The following is a 26,571-nucleotide window of genomic DNA, read 5'->3' on the forward strand; positions in this document are numbered from 1 at the left end:
ATGTGTTATAAAACAATACCGAAGAACTTAAGGCCTCTTTTATTTAGTCTGACTGAACATGTCTCTTCTGGAAGCATGGCATGGTTTTGTAGTCACTGGGACATGGAATTGTCCAGACATTTACATAACAATGTCTGGAAGGTTTTGTTGTTTTTTTAAATCGCTTTTCTGGTAGGCTTCACGCATTAGCTACTGTTTACAGCCACCAGTCTTTCGTAAACCCGGGAGAGGTTAACAAAACGGGTCACGGTCTCCATTTACACCGCCAAAACAACCGAATGGTTAAAAAAAAAGGAAAATAAATTATTCTGTACCTTTGGAGGGTGGAGAGGGAGGAGGAGAGAGAGAGGGGGAGAGGGGAGAGAGAGGGGGGGGGAGAGAGGGAGGGGAGAGAGAGAGAGGGAGGGGGAGAGGGAGAGAGGGAAAGGGGGGAGAGAGAGAGAGAGAGGGGGAGAGAGAGAGAGGGAGAGAGAGAGAGAAGGAAAGAGAGGGAGAGAGAAGGAAAGAGGGAGGGAGGGAGAGAAACAAGAAAAGGGAGTGGAAAAGGAAGAGACAATGCCTTATCGATACGGGCAACTCTGATTGAAATGAGGAATCAAGGTGGCATCAAACGAGATGTCCAGGTGAATGGAAACATCACTGCGGTACCCCATTACTGTGCTAGCTTTCTCAGTCTTGTAGCGGAGATCTCTCCAAGTGAGAGACACAGTCCAGCTCTGTTTCGGCCCCACTTCACGGCAGGAGCGAGGGAGGGGGGGGGGTGTGGGTGGGGGGGAGGGGAAGAGGGGCGAGGAAGACGAGCCTCCCTTGTCCTAGCGGTTGTTCTTCACGGCTTCCTTCGCCGCGATGATCAGGGGGGCGAGGCTGGAGAGCGGCTTCGCAAATTTCAGGAACGGGTGCTGCGGAAGAGAAGAGAGCACGTTGGCACACAAGCACGGCGAGAAGAAAGGGTCATTGTTTCAGTAACGAGTTTAGGGGCAACGGTAGAGTTGCTGCCTCACAGTGCCAGAGACCCCGGTTCGATCCTGACTACGGGTGATGTCTGTACGGAGTTTGTACGCTCTCCCCGTGACCTGCGTGGGTTTTCTCCGGGTGCTCCGGTTTCCTCCCACACTCCAAAGACGTACAGGATTGCTGGCTAATCGGTTTCAGTATGAATTGTAAATTGTCCCTAGTGTCGGATAGTGCTAGTGTACGGGGTGATCGCTGGTCGGTGCGGACTCGGTGGGAAGAAGGGCCTGTTTCCGCACTGTATCTCTAAACTAAACTAAGTAATGTAGAATCAGAGAGCTGTACGGCAGGGAAACAGGCCCTTCGGCCCATCATGTCCATGCCGGCCAAATTGGCACAATGGGCTGTTCCAATTTACCTGCATTATGCCCAAAGCCCTCTAATCATCACCTCCACATAATTAATTACAACTGCAACATTGCTGCAATTGGCCTTGAAAACCAAGGTGATGAAACAGTAGAATGCAATTACAATGCGGCACGGTGGCGCAGCGGTAGAGTTGCTGCCTCACAGCGCAAGGGTCCCGGGTTCGATCCTGACTACGGGTGCTGTCCGTACGGAGTTTGTACGTTCCCCCCGTGACCTGCGTGGGTTTTCTCCGGGATCTTCGGTTTCCTCCCACACTCCAAAGACGTACAGGTTTGCCGGTTAATTGGCTTTGGTGTAAATATAAATTAACCCTCGTGTGCGTGGGATAGTGTTAGTGTGCGGGGATCGCTGGTCTGAGCGGACTCGGTGGGCTGAACAGCCTGTTTCCGCGCAGTTTTTCTAAACTAGACTAAACATAGAAACATAGAAAATAGGTGCAGGAGGAGGTCATTCGGCCCTTCGAGCCAGCACCGCCATTCATTGTGATCATGGCTGAGTGCGACCACACCCCCCTTTTTCCCCCCCAGAGTAAGAATAAATCCAAAAAAAAAAAAAAAAAAAAAATCGGAAAAAATAAAATCAGCATTTTCACTTTGGAAACGGACAGTTCTCCGTTCTCCCGTCGCCGGGGCCCAAGCCATCTTCCACCCACACCATCCCCGCTGACCCCCGCTGGGCCCACGCCACCCCTGTTGGACCCACGCCACCCCCGCTGGGCCCACGCCACCCCCGCTGGGCCCACGCCACCCCCGCTGGGCCCATGCCAGTTGACCCAAGCTGGGCCCCCGCTGAACCCGGCTGGGCCCACTGACCCCCGCTGGGCCCACGCCACCCCCACTGGGCCCACGCCACCCCCACTGACCCCCACTGGGCCCATGCCACCCCTGCTGACCCCCGCTGGGACCACGCCACCCCCACTGGGAGAAGATTGATAGATTCTTGATTGATACGGGTGTGTGAGGTAATGGGGAGAAGGCAGGCGAATGGGTTTGAGAAGGAAAGATCTCCCAACTTCTATACTCAATACTCTGACTGATGAAGGCCAAAGTGCCAAAATACTTTTGACCACCTGATATACCTGCGACACGACCTTCAAGGAACCATGCAACCATCAACCATTCCTCTGCCCACCTGGCTAATTGATCCAGGTCCTGCTGCAATCTTTCACAACCACCTTCACTATCTGCAAAACCACTCACTTCTGTATCATCAGCAAACTTGCTAATCTTGCCCTGTTCTATGACGTTTCACAGAGTGCTGGAGTAACTCAGCGGGTCAGGCTGAGTATAAAAGTTGGGAGGTCATGTTGCAGTTGCATAAGAAGTTGGTGAGGCTGCATTCAGAGTATTGTATTCAGTTCTGGGCACCATGTTATAGGAAATATGTCATCAAACTGGAAAGGGTACAGTGAAGATTTACGAGGATGTTGCCAGGACTAGAGGGCCAGAGCTATAGGGAGAGGTTGAGTAGGCTGGGACTCTATTTCATGGAGCACAGGAGGATGAGAGATGATCTAATAGAGGTGTATAAAATCATGATTTGGATAGATATGGTTGAGTCTTTTGCCCAGAGTAAGTGAATCGAGGAGCAGAGGACATAAGTTTAAGGTGAAGGGCAAAAGATTTAATAGGAATCTGAGGGGTATGTTTTTCACACAAAGGGTGGTAGGTGTATGGAACAAGCTGCCAGAGGAGGTAGTTGAGGCAGGGACTATCACAACATTTAAGAAACAGTTAGACAGGTACATGGATAGGACAGATTCGGAGGGATATGAATCAAACGTGGGCAGGTGGGACTAGTGCAGATGAGACATGCTGGGCTGAAGGGCCTGTTTCCACACTGTATCACTCTATGACTATCTATCTTTCCCTCTCAAACCCATTCTCCTGCCTTCTCCCCATTACCTCTGACACCCGTATCAATCAAGAATCTATCAATCTCCTCCTGAAAAATGTCCATTGACTTGACCTCCACAGCTGTCTGTGGCAATGAATTCCACAGTTCACCACCCTCTAACTTAAGAAATTCCTGCTCATCTCCTTCCTAAAGGAATGTCTTTTAATTCTGAGGCTATGGCCACTGGTCCTAGACTCTCCCACTAGTGGAAACATCCTCTCCAAATCCACTCTATCCAGGTTTTTACCATTTGGGACAGACGGCAACAGCTTCACACCGTGTCCCAAAGCTTGTGTCCTGTCCTGCATCACCCAAGGCAGCAGAGACGTTATAGGAGAGGGCAAGCACCGTAACAAAGTAGCTCACGATGGTTTGGGTAACATTCAGGAATGTCTATGCATGTCACATCATGAATATTACTGAAGAACGGTCTTGACCCGAAATATAATCTATACCTTTTCTCCAGAGATGCTGCCTGACCCGCTGAGTTACTCCAGCACTCTGTGAAACGTCACCTGTCCATGTTCTCCACAGATGCTGCCTGACCCACTGAGTTACTCCAGCATTCTGTGAAACGTCGCCTATTCATATTCTCCGCAGATGCTGCCTGACCCACTGAGTTACTCCAGCACTTTGTGTCTATTTTCCCTTCACCCATCTGCCCAAGCCCACTCTCCCCCCTCCTTTCCTATGTTCCTTTCCACCCATAAACCTCTCTCTTCCTTTACATTTCACTCCTCTTTCAAATCTGTTCTACTTATCTACATGCATTTTTCTTCTTAACTTTTTAGTCATAGAATGATGCAGTGTGGAAATAGGCCCTTCAGCCCAACTTGCCCACACCGACCAACATGTCCCATCTAAACTAGTCCCACTCACACGCGTTTGGCCCATATCCATCTAAATCTGTCCTATCCATGTACGTGTCCAAATGTCTCTTAAACATTAGGATAGTCCCAGCCTTAACTACCTCCTCTGGCAGCTCGTTACATACACCCAGCACCCTTTGTGTGAAAAAGCTACCTCTCAGATTCCTGTACATTTCTGAAATATTGCTCATAAATTTGGTGCAAATATGCTCCAAAACAAGGCTCAGAATGCATCAGAGAGCATCTAAAACCCCAGAGCTTTCAGGGGTTCCCTTAAGCAGGCCCTGGACCACGGCATCGAGGGACTTCACGCTTCGCGCTTGTGATGTGCGCAGCGCACACATTATTTCACATTAAGTTTTTTGTAATCCTGTCATGCCACCCCCCTTTTTGAAAAGCTTCGTACGGGCGTGAGTAACCCATGCCTGCCTTCTCCCCATATCCCTTGATTCCACTAGACCCGCGAGTTCTTTCTAACTCTCTCTTAAATCCATCCAGTGACTTGGCCTCCACTGCCCTCTGTGGCAGGGAGGCTAAAACCGCTGATTGAAGCTGACCAGTTCACCCTTAAGCAACTGGAGCAAGGGCAGCACGGTGGTAGAGTCGCTGCCTCACAGAGCCAGAGATCCAGGTTTGATCCTGACTGCGGGTGCTGTCTGTGCGGAGTTTGCACGTTATCCCTGAGACCTATGGGTTTCCACTGGTTTCCTCACGCACTCCAAAGACATGTGGATTTGTAAGTTAATTGGCTTGTGTAAATTGCCCTCAGATAACTATATCCTGCATTCTCTATCTGTCCCTTTACCCAGGAACAGGGAGATAGGGGATCTGAATGTGTGGCTGAGGGGGCTGGTGTAGGGAGAAAGGATTTAGCTTTATAGACCACTGGGGTCTCTTCTGGGGTAGGGGTGACCTGTACAAAAGGGACGGGTTACACCTTAACTGGAGGGGGACCAACATTCTGGCAGGCAGGTTTGCTAGGGCTACACGTGTGGGTTTAAACTAAATAGTGGGGGGAGGGATTGACAAATTGGGAGTATAAAGATGGAGTTAAAGGGGAAGTGGCTACAGGAAAAAGTACAAAAGATTCCTGAATTAATGGGAAGGAAAGTTCGAGAAGGGATAAGAGAGTAAGGTCAGGGCCAATAGTGACCGGTGTGAGGGGAGGTGAATACCGGTTAAAGTGTTGTATATGAATGCGCGAAGTATAAGAAATAACATGGACGAGCTTGAGGCTCAGCTAGAAATTGGCAAGCATGATGTTGTGGGAATTACAGAGACATGGCTGCAAGAGGGCCAGGGCTGGGAACTGAATATTCAAGGATATACGTCCTATCAAAAAGACAGACAGGTGGGCAGAGGGGGTGGGGTGGCTCTGTTGGTGAGGGATGAAATTCAGGCCCTTGCGAGGGGTGACATTGAAATAGGAGATGTGGAGTCAGTATGGATAGAACTGAGGAATTGTAAGGGTGGAAAGACCCTAATGGGAGTTATCTACAGGTCAATGAGGTGGCCCCATAGCAGAAGCGTCCACGTCGCGGGGCTGGAAACTGGAAGTATCCTGAGCTAATTCTGCTACCACCATCATCTACTGCCACAAGTGATGGCTCCCACTGATTGTTGCCGGAAGCTTGCGTCCTTTTCAGGACGGACGATGACAGCGAGGTCAACATGGAAGATAGACAAGAAAGATGAAGACCAACTTGGTAGATAGTAGCTCAGGACTGCTTTTCACTGTACCTCAGTAATAGGCCGAAACCCAAGCCTAACTGTGTATAAGATCATGAGAGGAATAGATTGGGTAGATGCACAGAGTCCCTTGCTCAGAGTGGATGAATAGGTTTAAGGTGAAGGGGAAAAGATTTAATAGGAATCTGAGGGGTCACTTTTTCACACAAGGGGTGGTGGGTGTATGGAACAAGCTGCAGAGGAGGTAGTTGAGGCTGGGAATATCCCAATGTTTAAGAAACAGTTAGACAGGTGCATGGATGGGACAGGTTTGAATGGATATGGACAAAAGGCGGGCAGGTGGGACTAGTGTAGCTGGGACATGTTGGCTGGTTTGGGCAAGTTGGGCTGAGGGGGCTGTTTCCACGTTGTATCACTCTATGACTCTACAACTGCTTCTCCTCTTCCCGAGCATTGCCCCATTTTCTCTCCAAGCCCTTGAGTGGTAGAAAAGTGTAATATACAGAACCTGCAGGAGCTCATTGGCCGAGCCTCGACGCTCCACATCCATCTCCAAACAGCGATTGAGGAAATCCCGGAAGATTCCCGACAGTTTCTCTGGATTCTGTAGTTCTGGAGTCCCATTGGTGGCAATCAAATACAGAGCCTAGCAAACAAAGGCACCAACAACAGGAGATTGATTCATTAACAGAGGGCGAGGGTTCCTTTCAAGAGAAATGTTAGGCACTGATCAGATAACATAGAACAGTATGGCCAAGGCCCTTCAGCCCACAGTATCCCTGCTAGAATTGAAGCTCCTGTGCTTTCATGTAATCCTTACCCCTCCATACACAGGCTTGAAGGGCCGAATGGCCTACTCCTGCACCTATTGACTATTGTCTATACCCAGCATAGCCACCTGCCCATCTAAAACCCACTGTGGAAACAGGCCCTTCGACCTTCAGCCTGAAGAAGGACCTTCGACCCGAAAGGCCACCCATTCCTTCTCTCCAGAGATGCTGCCTCTCCCGCTGAGTTACTCCGGCATTTTGTGTCTAACTTCGGTTTAAACCTGCACCTGCAGTTCCTTCCCACACAATACAAACAAAGAATGCTCTTCTTTCAAAGATCTGCTTTGAGTTGTGGATACCAGTGAGGTGTTACTAAGGACAAATGGAACTAAACTCAAGCAATAAACGGCAGCCAATATATGTAGCAAAACTGATAGGGGAACTCTGCAATGTATGGTGTTATTGTGTGTGACTGTTAGATGCAGTGAATCAACACTATGTTTAGAGATACAGCACGGAAACAGCCCCTTCCGCCCACCGAGTCAGCACTGACCAGCGATCCCCGCACACTAACACTATCCCACACACAATCAGGACAATTTACGTTTATACCAAGCCAATTAACTTACAAACCTGTACGTCTTTGGAGTGTGGGAGGAAACCGAAGCTCTCGGAGAAAACCCCACGCAGGTCATGGGGAGAACATACAAACTGCGTACAGACAGCACCGGCAGTCAGGATTGAACCTGGGTCTCTGGTGCTGTGGCAGCAACTCTACCACTGCTCCATTGAGGTAGGGCAATTAACCATGTGGATCGGCAGGACTCATGGTAAAATGATTCTGCGCTGAAATAGCTGAGGCCAAATAGCAGAGTACGACCTCAAGGCACCTGGGCTGTAGTGACAGCCAACAGCAAACTATTCATAGAGTCATAGAGTGAAACAGGCCCTTCGCCCAACTTGCCCACACCAGCCAACACGTCCCATCTACACTAGTCCCACCTGCCTGCATTTGGCCCATATCCCTCCAAACCTGTCCTATCCATGTACCTGTCTAACTGTTTCTTAAACCTTGGGATAGTCCCTGCCTCAACTACCTCCTCTGGCAGCTTGTTCCATACACCCACCATCCTCTGTGTGAAAATGTTACCCCTCAAATTCCTATTCAATCTTTACCCCTTCACCTTAAACCTATTTCCTCTGGTCCATGATTTATCTACTCTGGGCAAGAGACTCTGTGCATCTACCCACCTTTACCTTCCCTGTCTCTCCATCCCTCCCCCTGTCCCAGTTCTCCGACTAGTCTGACTGTTCTCATTTACATTTTTTCTCCGTTTACTTTGTTGTTACTTTCTCCGAGCGAACTATCATCTATTCTACATTTTGCTGGATCTCCAGCCCCTTTGTTTCATCTTCACACCCAACACCTCCTTAGCTCTGTGTCTCCCTCTCCCCTGATTTAGTCTGAGGAAGGGTCTCGACTCGAAACGTCGCCCATTCCTTCTCTCCAGAGATGCTGCCCGTCCCGCTGAGTTACTCCAGCACTTTGCGTCTATCTTCGGTTCAAACCAGCACCTGCAGTTCCTTCCTACAACTGTGCATCGATCTACCCGATCTATTCCTCTCATGATTTTGTACACCTCTATAAGATGCAGTCCAAACTCAACCCTGAATTCCCGCGTACAGTCTAGGTCACTGGAGGATAAAGACGGGCTGAGTTGCAAAATATTCCCACTGCTTATGTTTGAAAATGTCTTCTGGGCAATTACTTTTAAAAAGTGATGAATGTTTGTGCCAGCTGGTTTGTTGCAGACATTAGCAAGCAGGATTCTGTGATAAATTGGAAGGATAAGATGAGACGAGGTGGGAAGGAAATTGTTCTGTGAGTATTTAATGCTGAATCGTTATTTCCACGCTGAAAAACCTGCACAAAATATCCTACACAGGCAAAAATAAATACAAGAATTAATTATGGAATTAATAATCACCTAAACTTTTGGTCACCATACTATGGTTTTGGACCGTGTTGAAGGAAAGATGTTGTCAAGCTTCATAAGTGATAGGAGCAGATTTAGGCCATTCGGCCCATCAAGTCTGCTCCGCCATTCAATCATGGCTGATCTGTCTCTCCCTCCTAACCCCATTCTCCTGCCTTCTCCCCATAACCCCCGACACCCGTACTAATCAAGAATCGATTCATCACCGCCTTAAAAATATCATTTGACTTGGCCTCCACAGCCTTCTGTGGCTTGAAATAGTTCAGAGATGATTTACCAAGATGTTGCTAGGACTTGAGGGACTGTGCTAAGGGCAGTTGAGCAGGCTAGGACTTTATTCCTTGGAGCGCAGAAGGATGAGGGGTGATCTTATAGAGGCGCATAAGATCATGAGAGGAATAGATTGGGTAGATGCACTGAGTCTCTTACCCAGAGTAGGAACATCGAGAATCAGAGGACGTGGGTTTAATAATAATAATAATAATAATAAATTTTATTTATGGGCGCCTTTCAAGAGTCTCAAGGACACCTTACAAAAATTTGAGGTAGAGGAAAAACATGTAAGGGGAATGAAATAAATAGTAAAGACATGACTAGTACACAAAGTAAAGACAGAATTCAATACAAAACACAATATGAGGCAATTAATGCACAGATGAAAAGGGAGGGGGACGTGGGGTAAAGGATAGGCAGAGGTGAAGAGATGGGTCTTGAAGGCGGGGGGGGGGGGGGATATTTAATTGCTGAATTCCTCTGCTGATCTTCTGATTACTGACATGTGTTAAGCAATAAAGCTTTGAAACGTCGGGCAATGGGGTGCATGAAGGGGGAGAATGTGACCGATATAAACAATGAGTCTGAGGAAGGGTCTCGACCCACGATCACCAAAGATGCAGCCTCACCCGCTGAGTTACTCCAGCAACAAACCATTATTCCATTAATTACTGAACTGGGAAGATTTGTTACCCATGTGGGTTTGCTCACATCTTCAGAAGATGAGCAGTATTCAAGCAACAGGGCCGGCACTATGGCGCAGCAGTAGAGTTGCTGCCTCACAGCGCCAGAGGCCCAGGTTCCATCCTGACTACGGGTGCTGCCTGTACGGAGTTTGCACGTTCTCCCCGTGACCTGTGTGTGGGTTTTCTCCGGGTGCTCCGGTTCCCTCCCTCACTCCAAAGATGGCAGGTTTGTGTGTTCGTTGGCCTGGTGGGGTTGTATATTGTCCCTGGTGTGTGTGCAGGACAGTGTTGATGTGCGGGGATCGCTGGTCAGCACGGACTTGTCCATAGATTTGGCGGCTGATCGGCTTTGATAAAATTGTAAAGTGACCCTAGTGTGTGTCGGATAATGCTGGCATACGGGGTGATGTTAGGTCAGCACGGACTCGGTGGGCCGAAGGGCCTGCAACTCTAAAGTCTAAGAGTCCAACGTTCTGTTTTGTCACAAGCAACTTACCCTGAGAGGGTTTTCATTCAGATAAGGCGGTTCTCCCTCAATCATTTCAATCGCCATGATGCCCAACGACCAAATGTCTACCTTGGGGCCATAGGCTTTCCGTGTTACTACTTCAGGTGCCATCCAGTACGGAGTTCCCACCATCGTGCTACGTTTATTCTGCTCAGGCGTGATCTGAGCACAGAACCCAAAATCAGCTGAAAGTTGACCAAAAAAAAGTTGTTATTATTATTATTAACAGGGGGCTAGAACATGCATTAAATCAAATCAAATCAAATCAACCTTTATTGTCATCTTGCAAAGCAACAGTTGTACAGTGCAAAATGAGAAGACGTTTCCCAGGGAATACCGGAGCATCGCACATAAAACTTAAAACATTTCACGCATAATAACACTAAAACACTCCAGTCCCTGATGAAACAGTATAAATAGTTAAAAGCAGGTAAAACAGCAACATTAAAATACAGTAAAACCAATCATTAAAATGTCCAGGGCAGCTGATTTGAGTGGCCAGTGCCAGAGTTATTAAAATGTCAGTGCAAAGCCGCAGAATCAGGTGACTGTGAGTACAGAGTGACTGTTTAGCAGCCTCACAGCCTGTGGCAGGAAGCTGTTTAGCAGTCTTGTAGTCCGGGCTTTGATGCTACGGTATCTCTTGCCTGCTGGCAGGAGATCCAGGTGTGTGTGGAGGGGGTGCAGTTGGTCCAGAGAGAGTTGCAGAACTAGAGAGATCTGGGATAGATACAAGCAGCTGGAGCAACTTCAGAGTATTGTGTTCAGTTCTGGGCACCGCGTTACAGGGAAGATGCAGTCCAGTTGGAAAGGGCACGGAGAAGATTTACGAGGATCTTGACAGGACTAGAGGGTCTGGGCTATGGGGAGAGGTTGAGTAGGCTGGGACTCTATTCCTTGGAGTGCAGGAGGATGAGGGATGATCATATAGAGGTGTACAAGATCATGAGAGGAATAGATCGGGTAGATGCACAGAGTCTCTTGCCCAGAGTAGATGAATCGAGGACCAGAGGACATAGGTTTAAGGTGAAGGGGAAAAGATTTAATAGGAATTTGAGGGGTAATTTTTTCACACAAAGGGTGGTGGGTGTATGGAACGAGCTGACAGAGGAGGTAGTTGAGGCAGGGACATCCCAATGTTTAAGAAACAGTTAGACAACTATAGGGATAGGGCAGGTTTGGAGGGATGTGGAACAAACGCAGGCAGGTGGGACTAGTATAGCTGGGACATGTTGGCCAGTATGGGCATGTTGGTCCGTAGGGCCAGTTTCCACACTGTATCTCTGGAGTCGAAAGACTACAGTCAGGTTCCTCTGTGTGTAGATGCCACTTGTAAAACTTTGCGTGCTTTAGAGAAACTTGTAGGAAGGAACTGCAAATGCTGGTTTACACCGAAGAAAGACACAAAATGCTGGAGTAACTCAGTAGAACAGGCAGCATCTCCGGAGAGAAGGAATGGGTGACGTTTCGGGTCGAGACCCTTCCTCAGACGGCTCGACCCGAAATGTCACCCATTCCATCTCTCCGGAGATGCTGCCTGACCCGCTGAGTTACTCCAGCATTTTCTATCTATCCTAGAGAATTGGGGTGTGGAGGAATGTGAAAGGAACGATGAATTGTTTTTGTAGAAGAGCAATCAATCTGTTGCATCAGGTAGCCATAAGTAATAGGAGCAGAATTAGGCCATTCAGCCCATCGAGTCTACTCCGCCATTCAATCATGGCTGATCTATCTCTACCTCCAAACCCCATTCTCCTGCCTTCTCCCCATAACATATTGGAGTAACTGCTTGATTAGGACGGGTGTCAGAGGTTATGGGGAGACGGCAGGAGAATGGGGTTCGGAGGGAGAGATAGATCAGCCATGACTGAATGGCGGAGTAGACTTGATGGGCTGAATGGACCAATTTTGCTCCTATTCCTTATGGCCTTATTGACTCTATAACACCCGCGCTAATCAAAGAACGTTTTTTGTTTCCACTTACTTAATTTAACGGACCCGTCCATTCCCAGCAGGATGTTGTCACTCTTGATGTCTCTGTGGATAACCTGATTTGAGTGCAGGAACTCTAAGGCCTGCAAACACTGACACAAGAACAAGAGAATTGTGTTAATAACGCTGCAGGAAGGAACTGCAGATGCTGGTTTGCACCGAAGATAGACACAAAGTGCTGGAGTAACTCAGCGGGACAGGCAGCATCTCTGGGGAGAAGGAATGGGTGACGTTTCGGGTCGAGACCCTTCTTCACTCCAGCATCTCGTGTCTATCATGTTGAGGACTCTTTCCGTCACAAAGCAAACGTCAACCTGTAACTCACCGTTTGACCACATGGTGGTGCCACACTCAAGGTTTTACCATGTTTTAACCAGGGGATGTTTGATTTTTCACAAAGCTTTAGAGAGATACAGCGCGGAAGCAGTCCCTTTGGCCCCCCGAGTCCGCGCCGACCAGCGATCACCCCGTACACTAGCGCTATCCTACACACTGGCGACAATTTCACCAAAGCCAATTGACCTACAGACCTGCACGTCTTTGGAGCGTGGGAGGAAACCGGAGCACCCGGAGAAAACCCACGCGGGTCACAGGGAGAACGTACAAACTCCGTGTAGGCAGCACCCGTAGTCAGGATTGAACCTGGGTCTCTGGCGCTGTGAGGCCACAACTCTACTGCTGTGCCACCGTGCAAAGAATGAAAACACTTCATTTTGTAACTTTGTGCGTTCCCTGTGGCTGTATCCTTGCAGCTTGCTAATCAATCAATGACGCAACTAATTAGCAGCAAGGTTCATGATGTCACAGGGCACCCATGGCTTTAAATTCCACGTTGTGCATTTCTGGTCGACTGTGTTTCCATTTAGGATTTTACTATCTGCCTGAATGCATAAGAGGCCAGATTTAAGTGAGAAGATGGAAAGAGAAAAATCCATCTAACCTCCGATGATGCACATTAACATTGCCTCTCACGTGTGGAGAGTGGATGCAAATGTGGGATTATGTAGAACTAGTGTGAATACCCGGGTGCTCGATGGTCAGCGTGGACTCAGTGGGCCGAAGGGTCTGTTTCCATGCTGTGTCACTAAGGTAAGCCGAAAGTAAACCCAAGCTAAACCCAAGCTAAACCCATGCTAAACCCATGCTAAACTCATGCTAACCTACAGCTAAACTACTGCGAAACTAATTCGAAACTAATTCGAAACTAATTTGAAACTAATGCTAAACAAATGCTAATCTAATGCTAAACTAATTTTCAACTAATGCTAAACCTCAGCTAAACCTCAGCTAAACTAATGCTGAACTAATACTAAACTACTGCCAATGCTCCACTCTTTCCTAGAGATACAAACCTCTCCGTTCTGGTTTAGATTCATTATTGTCACGTGTACTGAGGTACAGTGAAAGCTTTGTCTCGCATGCTATCCAATCAGATATATATACCATACACAAACATAATCTAGCCAAACTCGTACACTAGGTGGAGCAATGGGGAAGATACAGAGTGCAGAATCTAGTTTCTCAGCATTGTAGCGCATCAGTTCCAGAGACAAAGTCCAATGTCCACAATGGGGTAGAGGTGAATCGGACAGTACCCTAGCTTATCGAGGGACCGTTCAGAAGCCTGATAACAGAGGGGAAGAAGCTATTCCTGAGTCTGGTGGTGCGCTCTTTCAAGCTTCTGTACCTTCTGCCGGACGGGAGCCGGGAGAAGAAGGAATGACTGGGGTGGGACAAGTCTTTGATTATGTTGAATGAATGAATAAGTTTATTGGCCAAGTATTCACATACAAGGAATTTGCCTTGGTGCTCCGCCCACGTGACAACATGACATATGGTGACAGTTACGAATGACTCATAAAACACTACACATTAATAATAAAACACCATTGATCACACATGTGAACCAAATAAAATACCAGAGCAAAAGGAGGCTACAGGTTTTTGGTTATTGATTAGAGCTACTACTCGTGGAAAAAAACTGTTTTTATGTCTGGCTGTGGCAGCTGTTGGCTGCTTTTCCGAGGTAGCATGAAGTGTAGACGGAGTCAATGGTGGGAAGTCTGGTCTGGGCGACATCTAGAACTCTGCAATTTCTTGTGGTCTTGGGCAGAGCGGTTCCCAACCCAAGCTGTGAGACAACCCGACAGTATGCTTTCTACGGTGCATCTGTAGAGGTTGGTAAGAGTGGCTGGAGACATGGCGACTTTTCTCAGTCTCCATAGGAAGTCTACGACAGATCATTGGTAATATTAATGAGAGAGGCGGAGGTGGAGCAAGTCAGACGAGTGGAAGGTGGACACAAAATGCTGGAGTAACTCAGCGGGACGGGCAGCATCTCTGGAGAGAAGGAATGGGTGACGTTTCGGGTCGAGACCCTTCTTCAGACTGAATCGGAGAGGGGATGGGACAAAGATAGAATGTAGTCAGAGACAGTAAGACTGATGGGAGAACTGGGAAGGGGAAGGGGATGGAGAGAGAGGGAAAGCAAGGGCTATCTGAAGTTGGAGAAGTCAATGTTCATGCCGCTGGGGTGTAAACTACCCAAGCAAAATATGAGGTGCTGTTCCTCCAATTTGCGCTGGAACCTCACTCTGACCATGGAGGAGGCCCAGGACAGAAAGGTCAGATTGGGAATGGGAAGGGGGAGTTGAAGTGCTGGGCCACCGGGAGATCAGGACTGAGCGGAGGTGTTGAGTGAAACGATCGCCGAACCTTCGCTTGGTCTCGCCGATGTAGGGAAGTGATAGGTGGATACAGGTGGTGGGGGTTTGAGTGGCAGGTGGGTGGAGAGCGCCACAAAGGCTAGGGGTGAAAGGGAGTCGAAAGGATGAAGGCTGCATGAAGGAAATGCACCGAAGATAGACACAAAAAGCTGGAGTAACTCAGCAGGACATGCAACATCTCTGGCGAGAAGGAATGGGTGACGTTTCGGGTCGAGACCCTGAGTCTGTAGAAGGGTTCTGACCCAAAACGTCACCTATTATTTTTATCCAGAGATGCTGCCTGACCCGCTGAGTTACTCCAACACTCTGTGTCTACCTTGGGTGTATTTGTGCAGACTTGTAACTATAACAATTACAACCCGGTTCGACCTGACGTTAATGGTCTCCTGGAATTGTAACTTCCTGCAGTAATTAGGCAGCCGGGACTGATCAGCTCCATCAAGCACCACCCTAATTACTCGAGTGTCATCCTCAGGTGAGTGCAGTTTTTCCATTCAATGAAAGGTAGTGAAGCTCTTTGTGTTGGGCACAATAACACATTTACTATTCTGGCCACTGCCGTTATCACAGCAGATCAGAGGTAATTTGAGAGAGGCAGCAAAATGAGATGCTAAAACACACGTCCTTTCAAACCAACTCAAGTGTGGCTGCAATATCCCAGCGATAATGGTGTTTAGGTTTTATGTGAGTGTGTGTGTGTGCATGTGTGCGTGCATATACAAGTGTATATATATATATATATATATGCACACACACGCAGATATATATATCTATATGCACGTAAATATGTGCATGTGTGCGCGCATGTCTTGGATATATATACACACATATATACACACACACACATATATATATATATATGTATATATACACACACACACACACACACATATATACATACATATATACACACACACACACATATATATACACACACATATATATATGCAGTGTCACACACACAATAACCACCCCCCACACACACGGGGGTGGGAGGGGAAGAGAGGGGGTGGAGGGGAGAGGGTTTGGAGGAGGGGGGAAGGGGAGGGAGAAAAAGGAGGGGGGAGAGTGGGGGGGAGTGGGGATTGTTTATTACATTGTTTACAGCGTACAATGTTTACATATTCTGTTGTGCTGCCGCAAGTAAGAATGTCATTGTTGTATCCAGTACCTATGACAATAAAATCTTCTCCTGACTCTCTGGTAAACAGTGAAAAGTGGGCGGTTTATCGATCGGGAGAGATAGGTTAGAATTAATGGCCATCAAATATGGGTCATGGAAGAAAAAGCTTTTTTTTTTTTATTGAGCAGAGGGGGGTCACTTCCAATATTGGCGATGGAAATTTTTGGCAACGGCCCTTGTGGCTAAAGGGATCAGAGGGTATGGAGAGAAGGCAGGTACAGGATACTGAGTTGGATGATCAGCCATGATCATATTGAATGGCGGTGCAGGCTCGAAGGGCCGAATGGCCTACTCCTGCACCTAATTTCTATGTTTCTAAATATTCAATTAGGCTTTTAATCGAGTATTCGGTCGGCTCCAGAGGAAGATTAATGGGGGAAGTGCAAGGAAATTTTTCAGCAGTCATTTAGGCGGCACGGTGGCGCAGCGCTCTCACGGCGCTAGAGACCCGGGCTCTGTCCGGGTGCTGTCTGTATGGAGTTTGTACGTTCTCCCCGTGACCACATGGGTTTTCTCCGGGTGCTCAGGTCTCACCCCACAGTCCTAAGACGTACAGGTTTGTAGGTTAATTTATCTTCAGTAAAAAATTGGAAATTGTCCCTAGTGTGTGGGGATCTCTGGCCACCACGGACTTGATGGGCCGAAGGGCCAGCTTCTGTGCTGTATCTCTAAACTAAACTATTTGGTTCGCTCTGTATCATCCATCACCTTTGTTTTATCTATCTAACCCACGTGGGTTTTTGTAGGATCATAAGAGCAGAATTAGGCCATTCGGCCCATCATAGAAACATAGAAAATAGGTGCAGGAGTAGGCTATTCGACCCTGCGAGCCTACACCGCCATTCAATATGATCATGGCTGATCATCCAACTCAGTATCCCGTACCTGCCTTCTCTCCATACCCTCTGATCCCTTTAGCCACAAGGGCCACATCTAACTCCCTCTTAAATATAGCCAATGAACTGGCCTCAACTACCCCCCATGTAGCAGAGAATTCCAGAGATTCTAGTCTATCTAGATCAAGTCTACTCCGCCATTCAATCATGGCTAATCTATCTCTCCCTCGCAACCTCATTCTCCTGTCTTCTCCCCGTAACCCGTGACACCCATAGTAATCAAGAGTCTGTCAATCTCCGCTTTAAAAATATCCGTTGACTGGGCCTACCCAGCCAAAATACCACAGATTCACCACCCTCTCACTAAAGAAATTGCTCCTCATCTCCTTTTGACTTCATATTTTCATATAAGGGCGGTCACGTTGGCGCAGCGGTAGACTTGCTGCCTAACACCGAACGCAGTGCCGGAGACCCGGGTTCGATCCCGACTACAGATGCTGTCTGTACAGAGCTTGCACGTTCTCCCCATGACCTGCGTGGGTTTTCTCTGAGATCTTCGGTTTCCTCCCACCCTCCAAAGATGTACAGGTCTGCAGGGTAAATGACTTGGTAAATGTAAAGATTGTCCCTAGTGGGTGTAGAATAGTGTCAATGTGTTGAGATCGCTGGTCGGCATGGACCCGGTGGGCAGAAGGGCCTGTTCCCATGCTGTATCTCAAACTAAACTATATTGGCTTCAGTAAAATTGTAAATTGTCCCTAGTGTGTAGGACAGTGCTAATGTATCGGTGGTTGTTGGTCGGCACAAGCTCGGTGGGCCGAAGGGCCTGTTTCCGTGCTATATCTCTAAAGTCTAAAGAAGGGTTAGAGGAATGGAAGGTACACAAAAATGCTGGAGAAACTCAGCGGGTGCAGCAGCATCTATGGAGCGAAGGAAATAGGCGACGTTTCGGGCCGAAACCCTTTCTTCAGACTGATGGGGGGTGGGGGGGAGAAGGAAGGAAAAAGGGAGGAGGAGGAGCTCGAGGGCGGGGGGATGGGAGGAGACAGCTCGAGGGTTAAGGAAGGGGAGGAGACAGCAAGGGCTAGCAAAACTGGGAGAATTCAACGTTCATGCCATCCGGACGCAAGCAACCCAGGCGGAATATGAGGTGCTGTTCCTCCAATTTCCGGTGTTGCTCACTCTGGCAATGGAGGAGACCCAGGACAGAGAGGTCGGATTGGGAATGGGAGGGGGAGTTGAAGTGCTGAGCCACCGGGAGGTCAGGTAGGTTAATGCGGACTGAGCGGAGGTGTTCGGCGAAACGATCGCCCAACCTCCACTTAGTCTCCCCGATGTAAATCAGCTGACATCTAGAGCAGCGGATGCAGTAGATGAGGTTGGAGGAGATACAGGTGAACCTTTGTCGCACCTGGAACGACTGCTTGGGTCCATGAATGGAGTCGAGGGGGGAGGTGAAGGAACAGGTGTTGCATTTCTTGCGGTTGCAACGGAAAGTGCCCGGAGAGGGGGTGGTACTGGAGGGAAGGGAAGAATTGACAAGGGAGTTGCGGAGGAAGCGGTCTTTGCGGAAGGCAGACATAGGGGGAGATGGGAAGATGTGGCGAGTGGTGGGGTCACGTTGGAGGTGGCGGAAATGGCGGAGGATTATTTGTTGTATGTGACGGCTGGTGGGGTGAAAGGTGAGGACTAGGGGGACTCTGCCCTTGTTGCGAGTGCGGGGATGGGGAGAGAGAGCAGTGTTGCAGGGTATGGATGAGACCCTGGTGCGAGCCTCATCTATGGTGGCGGAGGGGAATCCCCGTTCCCTGAAGAACGAGGACATTTCCGATGCCCTGGTGTGGAACGTCTCATCCTGGGAGCAGATGCGGCGTAGGCGGAGGAATTGGGAGTAGGGGATGGAGTCTTTACAGGGGACAGGGTGGGAAGACGTGTAGTCCAGATAGCCATGTGAGTCAGTTGGTTTGTAGTGTATGTCGGTCAGGAGTCTGTCCCCTGCGATGGAGATGATGAGGTTAAGGAATGGTAGGGAAGTGTCGGAAATGGTCCAGGTGTATTGGGGTGCCGGATGGAAGTTGGTGGTGAAGTGGATGAAGTTAGTCAGTTGTGTGTGGGTGCAGGAGGTGGCCCCAAAGCAGTCGTCAATGTAACAGAGGTAGAGGTCAGGGATGGGGCCCTGGTACGTATTGAACAAGGATTGTTCAACGTACCCGACAAAGAGGCAGGCGTAGCTGGGGCCCATGCGTGTGCCCATAGCTACGCCTTGTGTTTGGAGGAAATGGGAGGAGTCAAACGTAAAGTTATTGAGGGTGAGGACCAACTCCGCTAAGCGGAGGAGAGTCAGTGGCTGGGTATAGGTTGCTCCTCTGGTCGAGGAAGAACCGGAGGGCTTTGAGGCCATCCTGGTGGGGGATGGAGGTGTAGAGTGACCGGACATCCATGGTGAAGATGAGGGGGTGAGGGCCTAGAGAGTGGAATGCGTGGAGGCGGCGGAGAGTGTCTGAGGTGTCTAGAACATAGGTGGGGAGGGATTTGACCAAGGGGGATAGGATGGAGTCAAGGTATGTGGAGATGAGTTCGGTGGGGCACGAACACGCAGAGACAATGGGTCTGCCGGGAGAGCCGGGTTTGTGGATTTTGGGGAGAAGGTAAAAACGGGCCGTGCGGGGCTGGAGAATGATGAGGTTGGAAGCTTGGTCGGGCAGGGCGTGGGAATTGAGGAAGTCGGTGATGGTGCTAGAAATGGTGGCCTAGTGCTCATTAGTGGGGTCATGGTCCAAGGGTAAGTAGGAGGAGGTGTCCGAGAGTTGGCGCGTGGCCTCAGCTTTGTAGAGATCGACGCCCCAGACTACCACGGCACCTCCCTTGTCGGCTGGTTTGATAACCCAATCTGGGTTTTTTCGGAGTGATTCAATGGCAGTGCGTTCAGGGGGGGGAGAGATTGGAGTGAGACAGGGGAGTGAAGAAGTTGAGGCGGTTGACGTCGCGGCGGCAGTTCTGGATAAAGTGTTCCAGAGCCGGGACTTTACGAGAGGGGTTCCACGAGGAGGGGGTGCGTTGGAGACGGGAAAAATGGTCATCATTGGGGGGCGAGGACTCCTTCCCATGGAAGTGCGCTGTGACTGTAGAGGAATGGTATTGGCATGGAATCAATATCCTCCCATCTCATCATAAGAGCTGTTTGCTGCTATTCTAGTCAGCTTTAGAGGGATATATCCCTGATTGTGGAGTTCGGAAGGGGTAGGATGGTGACCCACAGTCCCCACAGTCACGGGTCGATGGTGGAAAGGGTCAAGAGCTTCAAATTCCTGGGCGTGCACATCTCTGAAGATCTCTCCCGGTCCGAGAACACTGATGCAATTATTAAGAAAGCACATCAGCGCCTCTACTTCCTGAGAAGATTACGGAGAGTCGGTTTGTCAAGGAGGGCTCTCTCTAACTTTTACAGGTGCACAGTAGAGAGCATGCTGACCGGTTGCATCGTGGCTTGGTTCGGTAACTTGAGCGCCCAGGAGCGGAAAAGACTACAAAAAGTAGTAAACACTGCCCAGTCCATCATCGGCTCTGACCTCTCTACCATCGAGGGGATCTATCGCAGTCGCTGCCTCAAAAAGGCTGGCAGCATCATCAAAGACCCACACCATCCTGGCCACACACTCATCTCCCTGCTACCTTCAGGTAGAAGGTACAGGAGCCTGAAGACTGCAACATCCAGGTTCAGGTATAGCTACTTCCCCACAGCCACCAGGCTATTAAACTCAACTCAAACAAAACTCTGAACATTAATAAACCATTATCTGTTTATTTGCACCTCATCTGTTTATTTATTGATGTGTGTATATATTTATACAATGGTATATGGACACACTGATCTGTTCTGTATTCATGCCTACTATGTTCTGTTGTGCTGAAGCAAAGCAAGAATTTCATTGTCCTATCTGGGTCACATGACAATAAACTCTCTTGAAGCTTGAATCTTGAATCTAAGCCTGAATATCAAATAGCTTCCATCTTTAATTCTTATTCCCAAAAATTTTCATTAAATTACAATATTAAATATTTTGCAAATCTTATTCATGAAGATTCTCACACGGATGTGCAGGGGAATGGAGGGATGTGGATCACGTGCGGGCAGGTAAGAGTTGGTCTTGGCATCAAGTTCGGCACAGACATCATGAAGGAACTGCAGATGCTGGTTTAAACCAAAGATAGAAACGAAATGCTGGAGTAACTCAGCGGGACAGGCAGCATCTCTGGAGAGAAGGAATGGCTGACGTTTCAGGTCGAGACCCTTCTTTAGACCAACTTTTTGTGTCTCTTTGGTTTGAACCGGCATCTGCCGTGCCTTCCTAGGCATTTTGTCCTGCCCTCCCTTGCTTTCAGCTGTCCACACTGTCTCGCCAACAATCAGCCTGAAGAGACCCGACATGAAATGTCACGTATCCACGTTCTCCACAAATGCTGCCAGACCCGTCGAATTTAGTTTAGTTTAGAGATACAGCGCGGAAATGAGCCTTCTGGCCCACCGAGCCCGCGCTGACCAACGACCCCGGCACATTTACGTTATACTACACACGCACTGGGGACAATTTACAACTGAAGCCAATTAACCTACAAACCTGTGCGTCTTTGGAGAGTGGGAGGAAACCGGAGCACCTGGAGAAAACCCACAAGGTCACAGGGAGAACGTACAAACTCCGTACAGACAGCACTCGAGGTCAGGATGGAACCAGGGTCTCCGGAGCTGTGAGGCAGCAACTCTACCGCTGCGTCACTGTGCCGTGGGTTGCATGTAACTGTACCTAGGCTCAGGTGACTATAAAGTATCATTGATTCATCGCGCAATATTCCAGCACTCACCTCCCGACATACGGCTGCGATTTGCCCTTCATCCATGCACGTCTCCGTGACCACGTCTGTCAATGAACCCCCGGCCAGATATTCCATCACCACCCAGAGCTCATCCCCAACAAGATAACTGGCATGAGGGGAATAAATGAAAACAAGGCTTTGAGAAGATGGACACAAAAAGCTGGAGTAACAAGATAGTTCGTTGCTGGGAAGAAACTGTTCCTGAATCTTCTGTACCTCTTGACTGATGGGAAAGGGGAGAAGAGGAAGTGGCCAGGGTGCGTCTTGCACTCGATTATGCTGCTGGCCTTGCCGAGCCAGCGTGAGGTTTAACTGGATAGGAAGGAACTGCAGATGCTGGTTTAAACCGAAGATAGAAGCAAAGTGCTGGAGTAACTCAGCGGCTCAGGCAGCATCTCTGGAGAGGAGGAATGGGTGACGTTTCGGGTCGAGAGCCTTCGTCAGACTGATATCAGGGGAGAGGGAGATACTGTGCATAGATAAGGAAGTGTAAGGTGTGAAGCCAGGACAAAGGGGATGGAGATCAAGGAAAATGTAGAATAGATTATTTTCGTGTTCTTATTCTAGGTCTGCATGAAACTTGAGAGTCTTCAAGGTACATCGGAAGTCTTTAATATATTACTCAATGCTGGCAGCAAGACAACTCAAAATGTGTGACATTTGGTGGACTATTTGGGGTGGGAGGACCATTTGCTCCTCCCGTGCAGCAGGTGGCGCTGCACAGCACAAAGGGAGATGTTTTGTATATAGTTTTCCTGTCTGTAGACAGTGTGTGTGTGTGCGCGTGCGCGTGCGTGCGTGTGTGTGCAGTCATTTTGAGTTGTCTTGCTGCCAGCATTGTAAATAATATATTAAAGACTTCTGTTGTACCTTGAAGACTCTCAAGTTTCATGCAGACCTAGAATAAGAACACAAAAATTATTGTTAGCTGGGAGAAGGTAACAACAAAGCAAACAGAGATAAAATGTAGTCAGAGACAGTAACGCTGGTGGGAGAACTGGGAAGGGGAGGGGATGGAGAGAGAGGGAAAGCAAGGGCTACTTGAAGTTAGAGAAGTCAATGTTCGTACCACTGGGGTGTAAGCTGCCCGAGCAAAATATGAGGTGTTGTTCCTCCAATTTGCGCTGGGCCTCACTCTGACAATGGAGGAGGCCCAGGACAGAAAGATCAGCGTGGGAATGGGAGGGGGAGTTAAAGTGTTTAGCAACCGGGAGATCAGGAAGGTCAAGGCGGACTGAACGGAGATGTTTAACGAAACCTCAGGCTCTCACCTAAACAAAGTTGAGTTGAGTTGAGTTTATTGTCACGTGTACCGAGGTACAGTGAAAAACGTTTGTTGCGTGCTATCCAGTCAACAGAAAGACAACACATGATCGCAATAGAGCCATCCCTAAGATAGACACAAAAAGGCTTGGATAGAGTGGATGTGGAGGATGTTTCCACTAGAGGGAGAGTCTAGGACCAGAGGACAGCCTCAGAATAAATGGACGTACCTTTGGGAAAGAGACGAAGAGGAATTTCTTTCGTCAGAGGGCGATGAATCTGAGGAATTCATTGCCACAGACGGCTGTGGAAGCCATCAATGGACATTTTTAAGGCACAGATAAATTCTTGATTAGTACGGGTGTCAGGGGTTATGGGGAGAAGGCAGGAGAATGGGGTTGAGGGGAAATAGATCAGCCATGATTGCATGGCGGAATAGACTGGATGGGCCGAATAGCCTAATTCTGCTCCTATGACTGATGAGCAAGGGCAATGTGATTGATTCTCAAAGGGTACATTGAAGCAGAGTTGTTAAACCGAGGTACGGATTTGGGCAAGACTCACCTGTCTAAATAGTTCACAATGTTTGCATTCTTATTTTCCCTCATGACCAGGATTTCATTTATAATCAACTCTTTCTTCGGCTGTTGCTGCAGATTCATCTGTTTAATCGCCACCTGCAATCAAATCCCGTGAAGGTTTGTGAAAAAGTCAAGCCTCATCAAAATGCTTCTTTCAAAAATTAAGTTGAAAATAAAAGACACAAGGTTCTGGAGTAAAAACAGGAAGAACGTGCAAACTCCATACAGACAGCAACCGTGGTCAGGATCGAACCCGGGTCATAGAGTGATACAGCGTGGAAACAGGCCCTTCGGCCCAACTTGCCCACACTGGCCAACATGTCCCAGCTACACTAGTCCCACCTGCCAGCATTGGGTCCATATCGCTCTAAACCTCTTATACATCGACGAGACCAAACGCAGAGAGGGCGATCATTTCACGGAACACCTTCGCTCAGCCCGCCTGAACCAACCTGATCTCTCGATTGCCAAACACTTTAATTCTCCTTCCCATTCCCACACAGATCTTTCTGTCCTCGGTCTCCTCCATTGTCAGAGTGGGGCTAGACGCAAATGGGAGGAACAGCATCTCATATTTCACCTGGGCAGCTTACACCACACTGGTATGAATATTGACTTCTCTAACTTCAGGTAGCCCCGGCATTCCCTCTCTCCCCATCCCTCCCCCACCCTAGTCGCACCAGCTTCTCATTTTCACCCAACAAACGGCTAACAATGGCCTGTTCCCTTTATCATCGTTACTTTTTTGCATATCTTTCATTCATTGTTCTTTATCTCACCTTCTATATCTCTCATTTCCCTTACACCTAACCACTGATGAATGGTCTCGACCCGAAACGTCACCCATTCCTTCTCTCCAGAGGCTGCCTGTACCCGCTGAGTTACTCCAGCTTTTTGTGTCTATCTTCAGCATCTGCAGTTCCTACTTACACACTATCCATGCACCTGTCTAACTGTTTCTTAAACGTTGGGATAGTCCCAGCCTCAACTACCACTTCTGGCAGCTTGTTCCATACACCCACCACCCTTTGTGTGAAAAAGATATCCCTCAGGTTCCTATTAAATCTTTTCCCCTTCACCTTAAACCTATGTCCTCTGGTCCTCGATTCGCCTACTCTGGGCAAGAGACTGTGTGCATCTACCCGATCTATTCCTCTCATGACCTTATACACCTCTATAAGATCAACCCTCATCCTCCTGCGCTCCATGGAATACAGACCCAGCCTGCTCAACCTCTCCCTGTAGCTCAGACCCCTCTAGTCCTGGCAACATCCTCGTGAATCTATTTACGTGGTCCCTGGTGCTGCGAGGCTCGGTTTTATGGTCATATAAAACTACCTGTGACAGATGTCATTCTGAAGTCGCTTCGCTGACTCATATGTTTTGGTCTTGCACACTTTTGGAAAAATATTGGAAATAAATTTTTGATACTATTTCTGTAGTTTTAGGTCATGATTTACAACCTCCTTTTACTGCAATCTTTGGGCTAAACCAATGTTAGAGTCTACTCATCTGTCCCGTTCCGCCCATCGATTGATTGCTTTTACTACATTAATTGCCAGAAGATCTATTTTATTTAAATATAAAGACTCTAATCCTCCGACCACACTCCATTGGTACTCTGATACAATATCATGTTTATATTTAGAAAAAAATTAGGAGTGACATTGTTGAGCCCTCGGTTGAATTTGATAGGACTTGGGGAAGCTTTATTCAATATTTTCACACGATATAAATTGTTCCCTCTCCAACCGTTATAATCATTTTTAACTTTTATACGGTGGAACGGATTTGACGACAAACAGGGGCCTAAACTGCTGACATTGTTTGCAGCCCAGATTCTGTTTTGCTTATGTTTTGCTTATTTTAGTTTAGAGGGTTTTGTTTTTCTCCTTTTTATCTTTTTTAAAAATATATATCCAAGTTCTCTTTTAACCGTTTATCTATATTTACATAGAGACTGGGAGGTCTATACCCAATGTGTATTTTGACACTGGATTTATATTTAGGTTACATTTGTTAGAAACATAGAAGCATAGAAAATAGGTGCAAGAGTAGGCCATTCGGCCCTTCGAGCCTGCACCACCATTCAATATGATCATGGCTGATCATCCAACTCAGTATCCCGTACCTGCCTTCTCTCCATACCACCTGATCCCTTTAGCCACAAGGGCCACATCTAACTCCCTCTTAAATATAGCCAATGAACTGGCCTCAACTACCTTCTGTGGTAGAGAATTCCACAGATTCACCACTCTGTGTGAAAAATGATTTTCTCATCTCGGTCCTAAAAGACTTCCCTCTATCCTTAAACTGTGACCCCTTGTTCTGGACATCCCCAACATCGGGAACAATCTTCCTGCATCTAGCCTGTCCAACCCCTTAAGAATTTTGTAAGTTTCTATACGATCCCCCCTTAATCTTCTAAATTCTAGCGAGTACAAGCCGAGTCTATCCAGTCTTTCTTCATATGAAAGACCTGCCATCCCAGGAATCAGTCTGGTGAACCTTCTCTGTACTCCCTCTATGGCAAGAATGTCCTTCCTCAGATTAGGAGACCAAAACTGTACGCAATACTCCAGGTGTGGTCTCACCAAGACCCTGTACAACTGTAGTAGAACCTCCCTGCTCTTATACTCAAATCCTTTTGCTATGAAAAATCCTTTTGTTATGAAACATAGAGATTAGGAGGTCTATACCCAATGTGTATTTTGACACTGGATTTATATTTAGGTTACATTTGTTGTTAATGTAATCCTGATCCCTATGTATCAATATCAAAATGTATCTTTTTTTTTAAATTAATAAAAAGATTTTAAAAGAAAGGAATTGAGACCCAGCCTGCCCAACCTCTCCCTGTAGCTCAGACCCCTCTAGTCCTGGCAACATCCTCGTGAATCTATTTACGTGGTCCCTGGCGCTGCGAGGCCGCAACTCTACCGCTGCGCCACCGTGCCACACACTTCAGCTGTCATTCTGCATGAGTATTAGACACAGGCAGAGGTACTAAACCAAGCTTCCCGACACTGCCTGAGTTCCTGCTATCCCAT

General features: G+C 48.0%; 1 protein-coding gene across 5 annotated transcripts in view; it reads right to left on the reverse strand.

Moving 5' to 3' along the window:
- Positions 1-443: 443 nt before the first annotated feature.
- Positions 444-26,571, reverse strand: part of pak3 (p21 (RAC1) activated kinase 3) — a 159,266-nt gene continuing 133,138 nt past the window's right edge. For 4 of the 5 annotated variants that reach the window (XM_033030803.1, XM_033030806.1, XM_033030805.1 and 1 more), the window contains 6 exons: positions 23,505-23,617; positions 21,666-21,783; positions 12,053-12,152; positions 10,057-10,253; positions 6,343-6,480; positions 813-899 (listed from right to left, as the gene is read on the reverse strand). In XM_033030803.1, coding sequence (XP_032886694.1) covers positions 813-899; positions 6,343-6,480; positions 10,057-10,253; positions 12,053-12,152; positions 21,666-21,783; positions 23,505-23,617 — 753 coding nt within the window. Of the gene's footprint in view, positions 900-6,342; positions 6,481-10,056; positions 10,254-12,052; positions 12,153-21,665; positions 21,784-23,504; positions 23,618-26,571 lie in introns of all 5 variants that reach the window. The other variant, XM_033030804.1, reaches the window with a different exon arrangement.

Source organism: Amblyraja radiata, chromosome 12 (genome assembly GCF_010909765.2).
Source record: "Amblyraja radiata isolate CabotCenter1 chromosome 12, sAmbRad1.1.pri, whole genome shotgun sequence".
NCBI classification, from domain to species: Eukaryota; Metazoa; Chordata; class Chondrichthyes; order Rajiformes; family Rajidae; genus Amblyraja; species Amblyraja radiata.